Source organism: Artemia sp. Qi Xiang Cuo, chromosome 11, assembly GCF_049724085.1.
Source record: "Artemia sp. Qi Xiang Cuo chromosome 11, ASM4972408v1, whole genome shotgun sequence".
NCBI classification, from domain to species: domain Eukaryota; kingdom Metazoa; phylum Arthropoda; class Branchiopoda; order Anostraca; family Artemiidae; genus Artemia; species Artemia sp. Qi Xiang Cuo.
The window spans coordinates 43122184-43139135 of NC_142804.1; the positions used below are offsets into that span (position 1 = coordinate 43122184).

Sequence of the window (16952 nt, forward strand, 5' to 3'; positions counted from 1 at the left end):
ATACATTGCGCTTACATAAACAAGTGAATATAATGTTATCTGTTTAAACGGCCAAGAATTTAATCTGTAAAAGCAGTAATTGCATTGGCTTCAAAAAAAGGCATGTTAAATAACTATGTCAAGATGTGCTATTGTCCATTCTACCACTGGACTTTTTTTTTCTAGCTCAAAGAATCCCTTCACTTTAGAAGTGCAACAAACAGAGACGCTAATATACATAAATGTAAGGAATAGGGGCAACATGGGAGCGGGCAATATGGATGTGAGGACTAACATCTATATAAACATAAATATAAATCCACCTCATGTAGACATGAGGCGGAAGAAGGAGGGGGGGGCAATTTGGTTTTTTATTTGATTTCTCCATTGAGAACACCAAAAAAGGTACTTTTTCCAAATCTAGAGAGGGTGGGTAAAAAATATGTAAAAGGGATCAGCCGTTGCACCCTATCCTCTCCCCCAGATGGGATGCTACCATTTCATCTAACCGTCATAAGCACTAAACGTCATTTTGTTGACAAGGAAAATCTGTCAGAAAATCAACACGTCAAGACATCAACAGTCATAACATCGACAGTCAGAATCGCTACCCGCCAGAACGTCAACAGTCATAACATCGACACGTCAATTCATCGACAGTCACAATCGCTACTCGTCATAACGTCGACAGTCCTAACATTGACATGTCAGTTCATCGACAGTCACAATCGCTACCCATCAGAACGTCGACAGTTCTGACGGTAGCGGTCCTGACGTGTCGATGTCCTGGCACCTTCCCCCCCCCCCCCAGAAGGCACCTCTGGCAATAAAAGCTTGATTCAGATTGACCTCCCAAAAACAATACCCTAACTTACCAAGCGGGATTTCAAATAGCCATATTTCACTTAAGAAACTTTGCTTAATAACGGAATATAAACGACATTCAGGCATCAACGAACTTACTACATAAAATGTCAAATGACTTTTAACTGTATTTCAAATATCTTAGCTGGTTTGGTGAGATCTAATAGACCTATCCAACTGAGCAAATTTAGCTATTGTTCAAGCAAGATCTTTGAATTTTAGCTGCCAATTGAAAATGAAATGGCTTAACATGTAGAAAACGTGATATTCCAGAAGGTTTAGTTCATGTTTAGGGCAACTGAAACTGCCAGTGGCATGTGGCATGTGGCGGCAGCCTTCACGAACTCTGATTAGAAATACTACAAATAAATTTGAATTAAAGGATTCTAACATTTTCGAAATATTTAACACCTCTGGATATACAAGCCAGTGGTGCTACCTGAGTGAGTAAAAACATGGGTTTAAAGGTTTAACAGCAGCGAGAAAACATGTTTTTCAATTTTCCTCTGGTGAAAACGAATACGTCTGAATCCCAAAAGTGAAAGTGTAATCGATCAGTGTCGAAAAGTTTGAAAAAGTTGCAACAGGGAAGTGAGAATGTCTAAGTAGTAATCCTGGATCCATAGCATAAACGCCAAAACACCAAATATTAAAGTATTAGTAAAAGCAAATAATATCGTCCCCCAACAAGAGAAAGACTTGGCAAGGAGCCAGATAAGGGTTCATGCCAAACTCATGCCTTCTTAGACTTTAGAAGAAATAATTTTGGTGAAAATGAAAAAGAATTAGTGGATTAGTTCTTTAGTGACGTGAAAGTACAAGTTTCTTTTTTTTCCAATAAAGAAATGGTATGTAAGTAATGCCAGGCAATCGGTTTTTAAAGTAAAATTACGTGCCTAAATATCAGACTGTCCAGTATATAGTATTACACAATTTTATGCGGGTACAGACCGTGTCATAGATAATCTTTACATTCATTTGACGAGAATACGAATCTAGTCATTAGAACTTGTCAATAGTCGTTTTGAAATCAACCAATCATTCATTCATTCACTTGCACCACCGTTTGCTGTTCCACTTTGGATAGACAAAATGCAGGCAGGTTACCAGTAGTAGACACCCTGCACTGAATACTTGCACCCCAATCTGGAATGGTCTCCTCAGGGATTATATTTCTGAAACCCATATATATATATATATATATATATATATATATATATATATATACATATATATATATATATATATATATATATATATATATATATATATATATATATATATATATATATATATATATATATATATATATATATATATATATATATATATATATATATATATATATATATATATATATATATATATATATATATATATATATATATATATATATATATATATATATATATATATATATATATATATATATATATATATATATATATATATATATATATATATATATATATATATTCATTTAAAAGGATGTTCAACATATACAAGTTTAGAAAGAATGCCTGGGTAAATTGTTGACTAGAAACACATCAAGCTCTAGAAATCTCTAGCAACTTGGTACCATTAATTTTGTCGTAAAAAAATCAGATTTCAAGCTTTAAGGAGAAATGGTATTTATACTGTCCTTCTCTTAGAAATTCCAAAATGCACATCTATACTCACGAGTATTTTACCTTTTATGTTCTATTTGGAACCCCTTTACTACTCATAAATGCTACGCACTGCTTAGAAATATACTTTTTTTCAAAAGTATTACGAGATAAACAGAAACAAATACAACTCACCGACCAACGGTCGACCTCCGAGCAGAAAGCAAGGACAGGCAAGCTGCCATCAAACATAAGTTTGCACTGTGTTGATTTCACAATCAGAAGTGGTTCTGGCAGTTTTTGAACGTCAACTATATATCCTAAATGCTCGTCTTTATCCATAAACTAAAAAAAAAGAAAAAAAATTAATAAAGAGCCTTGGAATCTATTAGTTGTCCAAAAATTGTCATAGAATATGACATAAATAACTTTATAGCTTATAACATAAAAAGAAAAAGTAACATTAATTTTTCTTTCTTTTCTAAATGTATGACCCCGGTAAAACTTCGCCCCTGGTCTCATTAGCCCCAGTAGAACTTAAAATCTATTCAAGGTGAAGTAATGACGTACATTAAAAGACAGCATATTCTCACCCAACTTTCAGAGAATGTTTGGGGACGCAAGATGGCTCAAAATATTATTTTTAGAAATGAGACAAGAGTGAAAAAATATTGTTGTCTACTATGTACTGGTTTATCGGAAGAAAAGAACGACAATTTTTCTTAAAAGTTAGAAACTCGTGTCTGTAAGTCTTCGCGTAAGGGGACCCTTATGCACAGAAAAAATTGTTTTGTCTCGGAATGGGCGCAAAACTTTTTTCAAATAAGCTTGGACTTTTAATACTTTTGTTTAGTTCAGTTACTTGACTCGGCATATTGTCAATCATTCCAGATAGAAAGACTAAAAGATTCAGGACATAAAACAGGTCTTAAATTTCGTCTTTCCAATGAGCTTGAAAGTTTCTTCGCAATATAGGACCTTACACAGAAAAAAAAACAAAAATATTTTTGGCTGTATTGATTCATACCGTCACAAAGTGCGCAAAATAATTTTTTCTCGTCTCTGATACGCTTGTGACATACAAGACGTGTACAGACGGTCAGATAGACCTCAACGAAAATAAAATATTCCGAAGATTGGATGTATCAATATGTGACACCTGAACAGGGGCAAACACATTTTTATTTCTCAAACTGGCTAAGGCTTAAAGAAAATATACTTTGGGGACCACAGTACAGACAAAGTCTATGAGAAAAAACTTCACATGATCTGGTGGCTCAAATTTGTTTTGTTCCGAATACGATATTAACTTATTGGGCACATATAATCGGTCAAACAAATCAAAGAGTAAAAAAGCTTTTTGAAAAGAAAAATTCCATTTGCGGAACCCCAGAATAAACTAAACATTACTTTTTTCTGATCCAAGTCAAACTTCCAGGTTAAATGGACAGGATATAGGAGACCTTATCAAGGACGATAGGTTTAAGGGAAAAAATATGATTATATCGACTCTTAGTGCGAAAGTTTTAATTTTCTTAGCCTGATCTACTTTGAAATTTCAGGCCAATAGGCCATATAGACACTTCAATGAAATTTTAGGACCAAGGGAGCATCAGTTGAAGCTAAAAAAATTAAGCGAGGAAATCTGGATGTAGAGAACTTTTTTTTACTAAATAAACTTGTCATGAATGTATTTAAACAAAGAAACCGTTACAACATAATATGAAATATAAAGACTATTTTCGTAAAATGGAGGATTTAGACAGTCCATATTCAAGGGTGTCTACCACCTTCATGGAACATCAAATTTTATTGCTTTTTAAGTCATATAAATAGCAAGCCAACTTCTCGCCCACCGAAACTCTTTTAGTAAAACTATCGTTATAATAAATAGCACAAAAATATTGCTGATTGAAAATTTTGACTGAGCATTAAAAATTTGTCCAAATTTACATCGCATTCCAACAATTAAAATCTTAATCAGAAAACTGAAAAATCTTTACAAGTATTCCGAAAACTGGACATTTTATGTCCATGTTTTGAAATAAAACTATGTCAATTAAAAGGAAACTGAAACAAAATTAAAAAAAAATATGAAACAGAAATTTGTAAAGAGAAGTAGAGCCATATTAAAACTAAGGACGAGCAACAATAGAGTCACATAATAATTAAAATTTAAAATGAACATATATTAAAATGACGAGTCACATTAAACATAAAGATATCATAGACTACTATAGATGAATAAATGCATCCTAAAGTGAACAGAAGTTAAAATAAAAAATCAAGTCAAACTGATAATGACCTGAAATGAGACCCTCCCCCCGACTTTCCAGATGTATTTTTGTCTTTTATGATTATAATACTGGGGAAATGAAAATTCAAGGATTTTCCAGGAATTAACATTATTGTATATTAAACGACTAGCATATTTTCCTTAATAATATTATTGTGTTTTTTCTTGTTTTTGCTGATGTTTTGACAAATAAAACCAAACTGTTATAATACTTGTAGTTTCCAATTAAATACAAATGAAATTGAAGCTATTTAGAAAATACGCTACTCAAGAGAAAAATCGTTTTAGCAATTTATCAATATTTAGAACCCTTTTGAAGTTTTCATGTATAACAATTGGCTGGAATTTCAAGATTCATTGCACTCAGTAAATATAACATATGAAGTTGTATATTCAGTCAATTTTCTTGGAAAAAATTGAAATCCAAAACTATTTCGTTTCATCAATTATCCCTATTTTTTATTTTCTAAGTTTCTGGGTTAGTTAAACAAATCCATAGCATGGTATGAGATAATTATTAGAAACTAGCATGCTTAGCTGTAGTCAAAATATTGTAGCCTTCTAAATATAAAAGAAAAGAAAGCGAAATGAAAAGCAAACCTGATTCAGGTTCAAAACATCCTGAAGGCTGTATAATTTTGTGATATTCTGAGAGCCTTCTGATACCACCAATAAATTGGTTTCAAGAGAAGCATAACTAATTTTTTCTCCAAATACTGATCGTCTTATCTAAAATTAGAAGAATTCAATTATGAAACAAATCAGTATAAGAGCAAAAAATAAGTTCATCCCTTCCAACAGTTATAAAAGTCACAAACTACACTATTATGAATTAAAGAGAAGAAAATTTTTATTTATAGCATTTTTTTACTAAAACAAACCATTACTATTAACCAAATGTTCTGTGAAGTTTAAATCTGCGAAGTTGAATAGTATATTACTATAAAAGTGTAAATCATTTGCAGACTACACAAGTTAATATTACTTTTCTTTCAGCTTGCGAAGCAAGCTGAAACCATCCGGTCCGGTCTATACCATCCGGTCATAGAATCTAAGTTTTCATTCTATTTTCATATTTGCATGGTAATAATAATAATAAAAAAAAACTGTGAATAAAAGTGCCCACAAATTCAGGAAAATTTAGGCTTAGTCTAACTTAGTAGAACTCTCAGTCAAACATATTTATTTAGATGAAGAGAGCAGGGGTTTTTTTGTAATGATTCTTCCTTTTATGGTTTGTTTATATCGTGACAGAATGCTCAACTATACATCCGGTTTTCCTAAGAAACTGGGAATTGTTGTGCGAAGGAATTCACAGTTTTAAACACATTAGCCATCACTTTATAGTATTTTAGCCGACAAATTCTCAATTTTGCAGCAAAAAGTGACATTACCGAAAACAGTACTTTATTGTGACTTAACCCGACTCGCAGCTTACATAGGTACTAGAACTCAATTTTTTCCAAATAGCACCCTTTCACTATTTTTTTTTACACCAGATTAATTTGATACAAATATCCCTGGAATGAAACAAAACAAGTAAGTAAACAAATGCCCTTCTGTGGCTATCCTATTTACGATAGTCAGGATATCATTCTCATGATGTTTATATTGTCTTCCAAAAGCTTTCGCATGCTTGTTATTGATAACTCCTTTAAGAAATCGTTTTAAGAAACAAGCGATAGAAAGACGAAGTGGCTAGGACGGATCAGAGGCAATGCTATAGCGTTGCCTATAGTAAAGGCCATACGGCTCCAATTTTTTATTATTTATTTTTTTTTGCCCAGAGGCACTTCATACGGAAGAGGTCGTCAAATAAACTTCGGAGGGGGCTCATTCAATTGGAATTCGAGAGTTCTAGTTCCCTTTTTAAGAGTCAAAATGATCCGAGGGCAACTAGCCCCCCCCCCCAACCCTTTTTGCTCAAATGCAGCCGATAAAAATTTTGAGATAGCCATTTTGTTAAAAACAGATCATATAATAAAACTCCGGTGTCAACACAACCCCCCAGGGTCCGATGGCCAGGCGTTGCAAGTTACGCCCTGGGGGCATATATGGTTCTTATGGAAGGAATGCTCGTACAAACTACAGAAAGGGCTCATTTGATTGGAAATTGAAAGTTCTAGTTCGACTTTTAAGAGTCAAAAGAAATCGGAGGGTAACCAGCCCCCCCCCTCCACGCCCTTTTTACCAAATGCATCCGACCAAAATTTTGAGATAGCTATTTTGCTAAAAAATAGTTCAAAGATCATATAACAAAAACTCCAGTGTTGAAACAACCCCCCAGGGCCTGGGGGAGGCATTGTAAGTTATGCCCTGGGGGCATGTATGGTTCTTATGGAAGGGATGCTCGTATAAACTTTTAAGAGGGCTCATTTGATTGGAAATTGAAAATTCTAGTTCACTTTTTAAGAGTTAAAAGGGATTGGAGGCCACCTAGCCCATTTTTAAAAAATTACTTCAAAGATCATTAAACGAGATCAATTACTTAGATCATTACTTCAAAGATACATTAAATAATCTACGAAGCGTGAAACTACCGCAAATCAGCATCGATAAATAAATGAAACCCAAAACGAACAGAAATTACAATAAATAACCAAGTCAAACTCAAAACGAGCAGAAATTAACATAAGTTGGGCAAACTTCCTTCCAAGTCCAGAACATATTGCACTTATTGAAAAAAATATAAATGTTCTTACTTTTATAACTTTAATAAATCAAATAATATTAACATTTTGAGTACTAAATATCATTATATTTATATTAAACTGGCAATGCACATTCATTTGTATTTTTTTCATTAAAGAGCAAATTATGCTCTGGCCATGGGAAAGTATAGGGGTTATGAGCCCTATTCATATTAATTTCTGCTGGTTTTCATCCTGACTCGGATATATATTGTAATTTTGCTTAGTTTTTGGTTTAATTTATTCATCGAAGCTGATCACTGGTGTTTTTGCGCATGGTAGATTATTTGATTTTATTTTTGCTCATTTTTGGTTTAATGGAGTTCTTTACTTTTCTTCGAAAAATTTATTTTGTGGAAAATTTTTTTTAGTTAATTAGATAAAAAGACACCTGCTTTAAAAAGGAACTGAGTTAAATTTTCGACATAGAAAAGTAAAAACAGAAAGATAATTAAATAATATAACTCACCTTTAAGTTGTAGACTGGATCCATAGTTGAAGTATCAAAGCACGCAAAAACTCTGAATAAATCTTGTTTTGTATACATTTTTGATGCAAAGTACAGAAACTGTTCATTGGCATCTAAATGCATGTAAAGAAAATTGTAGTTGCAACCAAGATACACGTGTTCCATCCATCGTCCACTGATCAGATCAACCAAGTTCAGGGTATTTGGTTTGGTAAGGGCAAGAAAAAATGGCTTCTTTATACATCCTAAATAAAAAAGAAAAGAAAAAAACTGTTAGATATAGCCAAGAGTTTTGAATGTTATTGATTTTATGACATAAAAAAGCACTACTCGAAATAGAGTGACATTTTCAGCAAAGTGCACTGACGCTCTGGCCTTTTGAAGATTTAAGGGGCAGTAGCTCTACTCCTATTTATGATAATTCCTCTTCGTTTCAAATCTACTGTTGGCCTAAATGCACTTTTAGCATCACAGATTCTGTTGAACCCAAATGCCCTAGGAGTTTTGTCGAATGTACCTTGGGTGGAAAAAAGGGACGCCAATTTACGAAAACGTGGGAGGGGGAGCAATTTTTTCAACATTTTTGATGAAGGTGCTAAAAAAGAGGTATCTGGGAAGGTATTTTCTTTAATGAAAATAGCAAAATAGTACTTTCACAGATACTGAGGGGATGGTATTGCTAGGGGACTGCCCCTCTGAAGTTATTCAAATATCTCAAACTCCAACTGTACCAAAGATAACCTGATTTATCATTCAGTTGAGCATATTCGTTCTATTTACATAGTGTTATTGGAAGTTATTAAGATGTTATTTTTGTTTATGTTTATTTTTCCCTTTCTTTCTATGTTTTACTTAATTTAGATTAATTCATTTTTTTCTGTTGATGAAGGCTTCTGGACGTGAAGTCAAAATATTCGGATTCCTTTAATATTCAAAGTTTGTTACTTTTTTGGTCTTGTCCACGGCTTTGTTTAAAATATTATACCCGTTTTCAACTACATTTTCAATTGCTAAATTCTGTAGATTATATATGTACCTAATAAGACTACTGACGACCTTATTTTTATTCAACTACATCAACCTATGCCTTCAAAACCTTCCTTTGCATGCTCCTGGGGATAAGCGCTCAGTGGCAAAATTTCTTCAGTAGGATGTTTCAAAAGATGGTTCTTCTATAAATGCCAAAGGTGGCCCATGAGTTTTTTTTTACCTAAGACTAAGAGCCTAAACATGATTGTAAAAAAAAAAACATTTTATAACTTCATTCATTTGACTCTAGTCCCAATCAAACAGTTCGTGGTAACGAACTGTAAGTAAGGACCGACCCAGCCTAATGGTAACCGAAACTCTAAAAAACGGAATTTTGATACCAATAGATACATCAAAAGAATCATTTTTTAATGTTGATTTCAAATATATAAGTTTCATCAAGTTTAGTCTTACCCATTAAAAGTTACGCGCCTAAGAAAATTTGGCTGATTTTCGAAAAAAGGGAAAAAGACCCCTTAAAAGCTATAGAACCTTAATGAAAATCACACCATCATATTCAGCGTATAAGAGAACCCTACTGTAGAGGTTTCAAGCACCTATCTAGAAAAATGTGTAATTTTGCATTTTTTGCCAGAAGAAAGATCATGGATTTGTTTTGTTTTTTTTGTTTTTTTTTTTTTTGTTGTTTTTTTTTACCAGGGGTGATTGTATCGACCCAGTGGTCCTAGAATATCGTGGGGGGGGGGCTCATTGGAACGGAAATTAAAATTTCTAGCGCCCTTTTTAAGTGACTAAAAAATGGAGGGCAACTAGGCCCCCTCCCACGCTCATGTTTTTCCCAAAGTCACCTGATAAAAAATTTTGAGATAGCCATTTTGTTCAGCATGGTCGAAAATATGATAATTATGTCTTTTAGGATGACTCAATCCCCCGAAGTCCCCGGGAGGAGGGCTGAAAGTTATGAACTTTACCCAATGTTAACATATAGTATTGGCTATTGGGAAGTATACAGACGTTTTCAGGGGGATTTTTCTGGTAGGTGGGTGGGGGGGGGTCGGGATTTATGTGGGAGGATCTTTTCACGAATGAATTTTTCATGGGGGAAGGGATATTGCTATGAAGGGGGCGCCGGATTTCCCATCATTATTAAAGAAAAAGATCAGAAAATGAATTAAAAAAAAAAGTTTTTCAACTGAAAGTAAGGAGCAACATCAAAACTTAAAACGAACAGAAAATAGTACGTATATGATTGGGTCCGCCCCCTAGTTAATACCTCACACTTTAAGCAAAAGATTTTTTATTACTTTAGTAAGAGCTATTTATTCTAATTAACGGCCTTTGTGATTAAGGGGTCATTTTTAAAGAATTGGAACAAAATTCAAACTTTGGCTTAAAGAGCAAGGTATTGGCTAGGGGGCGAACCCCCTAATATACGTATTAAAAATCTATGAATATAGAAGTTCGTTACGTAAGTTAATTCGTAAGTTACGTATATTTATTACTAATAAAAACGTTCGTAAATAAAATCAAACAGGTTTCGAGAAAGCCATTTAACCAAATAAAAGTAGAATTTTTATGCAAATTTTGTTTTAATTATTCATGTAAGGTGAGCCAATATCAAAACCTGCATTAAATCAAAAACGTTCAAAAATTAAATAAAAAAAACAAGTTTTTTTTAACTGAAAGTAAGGAACGACGTTAAAACTTAAAACGAACAGAAATTATTCCGCATATGAAAGGGGCTCTCCCCTCCTCAACGCCTCGCTCTTTACGCTAAAGTTTTTTATTTTTAAAAAAAATAAAGCTTTGAGAAAGTCAAACTTTAGCGTAAAGCGCGAGGCGTGGAGGCGGGGACAGCCCCTTTCATATACGGAATAATTTCTGTTCGTTTTAAGTTTTAACGTCGTCCCTTACTTTCAGTTAAAAAAACTTGTTTTTTTTATTTAATCTTCCCTCAGAGCTGTTATCCCATTCCAAAAGATCTTCACAAAAAAAATGAAATTAATATGACTACAAAAAAAGATAATAGTAGCAACAAAACATAATTTTCAGAACATCAAGATTAATTCCATGTATAGATAAAAACATCTTATTATTATTATAAGAGATGAATAATTTACAACTGGAATATGAATAACACATTAGTAATGAGAAATACCTGGACTTCCATAGGATAACAACCCAAAATCTGAATCATGGAGTTTTGGCAGCCTTGGAGAAACTGACAGCACTGCACCTTCTAAGGCTGAACAAACTTTTACTAAAAATACAAATCATAAATCAGAAGCTGCCAAACGAATTGCTTGTTTAATTTATGAATGTCATCTAATAAAAAGTCTTAATTTTACAAAAATTTCAAGCACAATCTATGGCACAAAATCAAAAAACTAAACTGCATTACTAGTCACAAATATACAAGCCAAGGTGATTCACAGCATACAATATAATCAAGCAGTTCGTGGTAACGAACTGTAAGTAAGGAGCGACCTGGCTCAATAGTAACCGAAACTCTAAAAAACTGAATTTTGATACCAATAGATATATCAAAAGAATTAGATTATTATGCTGATTCCAAATATATAAGTTTCATTAAGTTTAGTCTTACCCATCAAAGATTACGAGCAAAAGAAAATTTGCCTGATTTTCGAAAAAGAAGAACCACCCCTCCCTCTTAAAGTAAAAAATCTTAATGAAAATCACACCATCAAATTCAGCGTATCAAAAAACCATACTGTAGAGGTTTCAAGCTCCTATCTGCATAAATGTGAAATTTTGCTGGTTTTTTTTGCCATAAGAAAGATCACGGATGTGTGTATTTGTTTTTGTTTGTTTTTCCCAGCGGTGATCGTATCAACCCAGTGGTCCTAGAATATCGGGAGATGGCTCATTCAAACAGACATTAAAAGTTCTAGCGCCCCTTTCAAGTAACCAAAAAATTGGACGGCAACTAGGCCCCCTCCCACAGCCCTTTTCATCTCAAAATCGTCCAACCAAAATTTGTAGATAGCCATTTTTCTCAGCATAGTTGAAAGGCCGAATAAATATACCTTCAAAAATTTCATGACCCTCCAAAGCCCCTGTGGAAAGATATTTAAGTTACAAAATTTGCCTATTGTTTACGTGTAGTATTTGCTGTTGGGAAGTATGCATACATCTTTCGGGTTTGGGGTGCGAATTTTCTACAGGTGGGATTTTGCACGGGGACTATTTGTCGTCGGGAGGGAAGTTTTTTTTTTTTTGGGGGGGGGGGGGTGAATTTTTCAGGGATATTTTACATTGGTGGAATTTTCCGGAATTCCTATACGAGATTCTTCTTATGTCTTGCTTTCTCTTTGTCGCTTCAATTTTACGTGCGGAGATGTTAAGGGTAGTTGTCCAGGGTAAATTTTCACCAGGATTGAATTGTCTAGAGAAGTGGTTCTCAAACTTATTTTGACACTGTAACTTTTTTTACCCACAAAAAAATTTAGGTACCTCTTCTCCGTTACCGATAGGCCTAGTAAGTAAAGTATAGCTAAAATATAAATGAAATTACCAGTCCTAGAGTTAAAGGGTTGTCTTATTTTTTTTTGTTGGCTGGCCGTGAAACCCCTAAAAAAATTCACAATTTGAGAACCAGTGGTCTAGATAATAAATCAGTCAGGAGGAAGGATTTTTTCATGGAGGTGTAGCCAGATTTCCTGGCATTTTTAAAAAAGCGATAAGAAATTAAATTCAAAAAAAAACGCCTCTTCAACTGTAAGTAAGGGGCAACATTAAAGCTTAAAACAGACAGAAATTATTACGTATATGAGGGGGGTTTCTCCTCCTCAACACCTCGCTCTTTACGCTAAAGTTTGAATTCTGTCCTAATTCTTTAAGAATGACTCCTGAAATACTATGTTCTTTTAATTTGAACAATAAGAAGCTTTTTTTAAAAGTACTCAAAAACTTTAGCGTAGCCTAAAGAGCCAGGTGTTGACGAAGAGCAACCCCCTCATATACGTAATAATTTCTGTTCATTTTAAGTTTTAATGTTGCTCCTTACTCTCAGTTGAAAAAACCTGTTTTTTTTATTTAATACAAGCAAAAGGGAATCTTTTTTTTTAGTTTGATCATTTTCATGGTAACAAGTATTAAGTAAAGAACCACTCTCGTCAGTAATAGCAAAAACCAGGTATGAACATAAAGAACCACTCTCGTCAGTAATAGCAAAAACTAGGTATGAACAAAGTTCCAACGCTGCCAGTAGCAGAATTCGATAGAATTCCAAAAATTGCTGACATTTTAGCAGCAAAACTGGTGTTTTGACAGCTTTTCTTTGAGCAAAAAGTATTTTCATACATAAAAATAGAAATTTCAAACAAAATCTGCCAATAAATTTGAAAATTGCCAAGTAGCATTGCTACCTTGCTACCCCATTTTTCCATGACGTCATGCTAGTCCATGACGGGCAAAAACACTAAAAAATACAAGTTTAAAAGCAATATAGGCAATTTTCTACATCAACAGGGCTCAACTTTTGGTGCTTACTCCAATTAAATAAATTTATTAAGGCTGAAATTACCTATCAATTCATAAGCATACAAAATCTGTATAATTTCACGACAAAAGGATAAACACCTCCAAAACAGGCATTAACTAAACAAATTTACATTTCCTTATTAAATAAGTCTGAGAACCCTACGGCAAATATTCGAATCCTCTGGCCAAATAGAGAAATCTGCAGAGGCTTCATATGTTACCTATATTACAAGATGTTTTATGACCTTCTTTTCTAGCTGAACAGTTAACTTAATAATGTTGAAGCCATGCATGCACAACTATTCCGTAATTTCTTATAATTTTTGTATAATGTTCTGAGGTACTTTTTGTTTAATGTTCGGGTTAGCTTCCGATTGTGGTTAGATAAGGACAACTCTTGGTACGTGTTAATTAAACGAAACACACTCAAGGATTATGCTTAGATTATATCTCAGAAAACCGGTTTGATAGCCACAAAGACAAGTGACGGGCGATAGAATGCATTGGACTTATATAATTTGGGCAATATATTTGCACATTAGGGGGGTGGGGTGGGTTAGGGGTGCTGTCCAATACCCCCACCCCACCTAATGTGCAAATATATAATCCAGATTATACTATTATATAAAGTAAAGGTTATAGGCTATGAAGGTTATATCAAACAGTTCGTGGTAACGAACTGTAAGTAAGGAGCAACCCGGCTCAATAGTAACCGAAACTCTAAAAAACGGAAATTTAATACCAATAGATACATCGAAAGAATTCAATTTTTAGGCTGATTTCAAAAATATAAGTTTTATTAAATTTAGACTTACCCATTAAAAGTGACGCGCCTGAGAAAATTTGCCTTATTTTCGAAAAAAGGGGGAATTAACCCCTAAAAGTCATAGAACTTTAATGAAAATCACACCATCAGATTCAGCGTATCAGAGGACCCTGCTATAGAGGTTTCAAGCTCCTGTCTGCAAAAACGAGGAATTTTGTATTATTTTTGCCAGAAGAAAGATCACAGATGCGTGTTTATTTATTTTTTCCAGGGGTGATCGTATCGATCCAGTAGTCCTAGAATATTGGGAGAGGGCTCATTCGAACGGAGATTAAAAGTGCTAGTGCCCTTTTTAAGTGACCAAAAAAATTGGAGGGCAACTTGGCCTCCTCTCACGCTCATTTTTTTCCCAAAGTCACCCAATCAAAATTTTGAGATAGCCATTTTGTTCAGCATAGTCGAAACCCTAATTAATATGTCTTTGAGGATGACTTAATCCCCCACAATTCCCGGGGGAAGGGCTGCAAGTTATAAGCTTTGCCCATTGTTTACATATAGTATTGGTTATTGGGAAGTATACAGGCGTTTTCAGGAGGAATTTTTTTCTAATGGGGGGTCGGGTTCAGAGTAGGGGTTACGGGGGAGGATCTTTCCGTTGAGGATATTTCCTTGGGGGAAGGGACATTTCTATGAAGGGGGCGCCAGATTTTCTTGCATAATTAAAAAAACGATCAGAAATTAAATATTAATAAAAGTTTTTTCAACTGAAAGTAAGGAGCACCATTAAAACTTAAAACGAACAGAAATTATTACGTATATAAGAGGGTTCGCCCCCTAGTCAATGTCTCGCTCTTTACGCTAAAGCTTTTTTAGTACTTTCAAAAGAGCTATCTATGCTAATTAACCGGCCTTTGTGATTCAGGGGTTTGTGATTCGAACAAAATTCGAACTTTAGCGTAAAAAGCGAGGCATTGACTAGGGAGCGAACCCCCAATATACGTAACAAAAACATACGAATATAGAAATTCGTTACGTAAGTTAATTCGTAAGTTACGTCAGAACAAAATTTCGAGAAATCCAATTAGCCAAATAAAAAAGAAAAATTATTATGCGAATTTCGATTTAATTATTCATGTACGGGTGAGCCAAAATTAAAGCTGCATTAATTCAAAAACGTTCAGAAATTACTAAAAAACAAATTTTTTTTAACTGAAAGTAAGGAGCGTCATTAAAACTTAAAAAGAACAGAAATTATTCAGTATATGAAAGGGGCTGTCCACTCCTCAGCGCCTCGCTCTTTACGCTAAAGTTTTTATTGTTTTAAAAAATAAAATTGTAAGATAGAGTAAATTATGCATATTATATTTATGGATTATGCTTAGATTATATCTCAGAAAACCGGTTTGATAGCCACAAAGACAAGTGACGGGCGATAGAATCAGGCACGTACGCAGGAATTTGTTTCGGGGGGGGGGCCCAATTTGTTTCGGGGGGGGGCCAAATCCTTCAAACCCACTATTCTGTGAGAAAAATCAGAAAATTATGGGAAAATGAAAAAAATCGTGAGATTTCGGGGGGGGGGGGGAGCCAGAGGCCCCCCTCCTGCGTACGTCCCTGGATAGAATGCATTGAACTTATATAATTTAGGCTATATATTTGCACATTAGGGGGGGGGAGGTTAAGTTAGGGGTGTTGTTCAATACCCCCACCCCCACCTCCAAAAGTGCAAATATATAACCCAGATTATACTACTATATAAAGTAAAGGTTATAGACTATGAAGGTTATATTTCATTAGGATTAACCTAACTTCACTTCTTGGGTGTGTCTTGTTTAATTAACAAGTACCCAACTCTTAATGTGAGTTTTAGCCAGTTTAAGGTGTCTTAGGGAAGAAAGCTAGGACTGAAGCTAAGAATAATAGTGAAGTAGATTTATGTTTATTAGAAAGGAAAAGGGACGTGTACTAGAATAATCGGAGGTACACATCATATCAAAACAAAAGGAATATAAGGAAAGTAAAGAAAGTATAAAGATATGAACTAAGGAGGTATAAAATGGAGGCCATGGATGAAATTGCTGAGGATCTGGAAGATGCAGCTAGACAGCATAATAGTAAAATATTGTAGTGGCATGTTATTAAATTGAGAGTGAATAGTTAATCTGGACTTGCCCCAGTTAAAGATTGGAACGGGACCAAAATTAGTGATAAGGATAAAATTAAAGCAAGATGGGCAGAACATTTTAACAATTTGCTAAACCGAGATAGAGTTGAAGGAAGAGATATAGAGGAAAATGAAAAAGTTTGTGATACCTTGGATGTGAAGCAAGATTTGTTCTGTGAGGAGGAATTAGCGACAGTACTAAAAGAACTAAAAAATAATAAGGCTCCAGGTGCTGATAGGGTGGCAAATGAGTTTATTAAATACGGTGGCTCTGAGGTTAGAAATAAGTTACTGAAGATTATGAATATGATTTTTGAAAAAGGGGAAGTACCTAACGATTTTAGGAAAACCTTAATTAAGCCATTTTATTAGAAAGGTGATAAAAGTGAGTGTGGTAATTATCAAGGCATTCGTCTAGTCTCTGTAGGTAGTAAATTACTTAGTAATGTGATACTTTTTAGACTGAGAGATGCCGTAGACAAAGAGAAGAGCAGTGCAGTTTTAGAAAAGGTAGAAGATGTGTCGACCAAATTTTCACTCTTAGGCTAATAATTGAGAAGTGCCTGTGTTGTCAAACACTTTTGGTCCTCAGTTGTATAGATTATGGGTAAGATTTCAATCATG

General features: G+C 34.2%; 1 protein-coding gene across 1 annotated transcript in view; it reads right to left on the reverse strand.

Annotated features, from left to right (window-relative positions):
• Positions 1 to 16952, reverse strand: part of LOC148947001 (uncharacterized) — a gene marked incomplete at its 5' end in the record, with an annotated part of 46235 nt that overhangs the window by 14976 nt on the left and 14307 nt on the right. Inside the window, 4 exons of the mRNA XM_089097226.1 lie at positions 2646 to 2795; positions 5347 to 5475; positions 7906 to 8150; positions 11054 to 11155. Of these exons, the coding sequence (XP_088953352.1) occupies positions 2646 to 2795; positions 5347 to 5475; positions 7906 to 8150; positions 11054 to 11155 (626 nt within the window). The remainder of the gene's footprint in view (positions 1 to 2645; positions 2796 to 5346; positions 5476 to 7905; positions 8151 to 11053; positions 11156 to 16952) is intronic.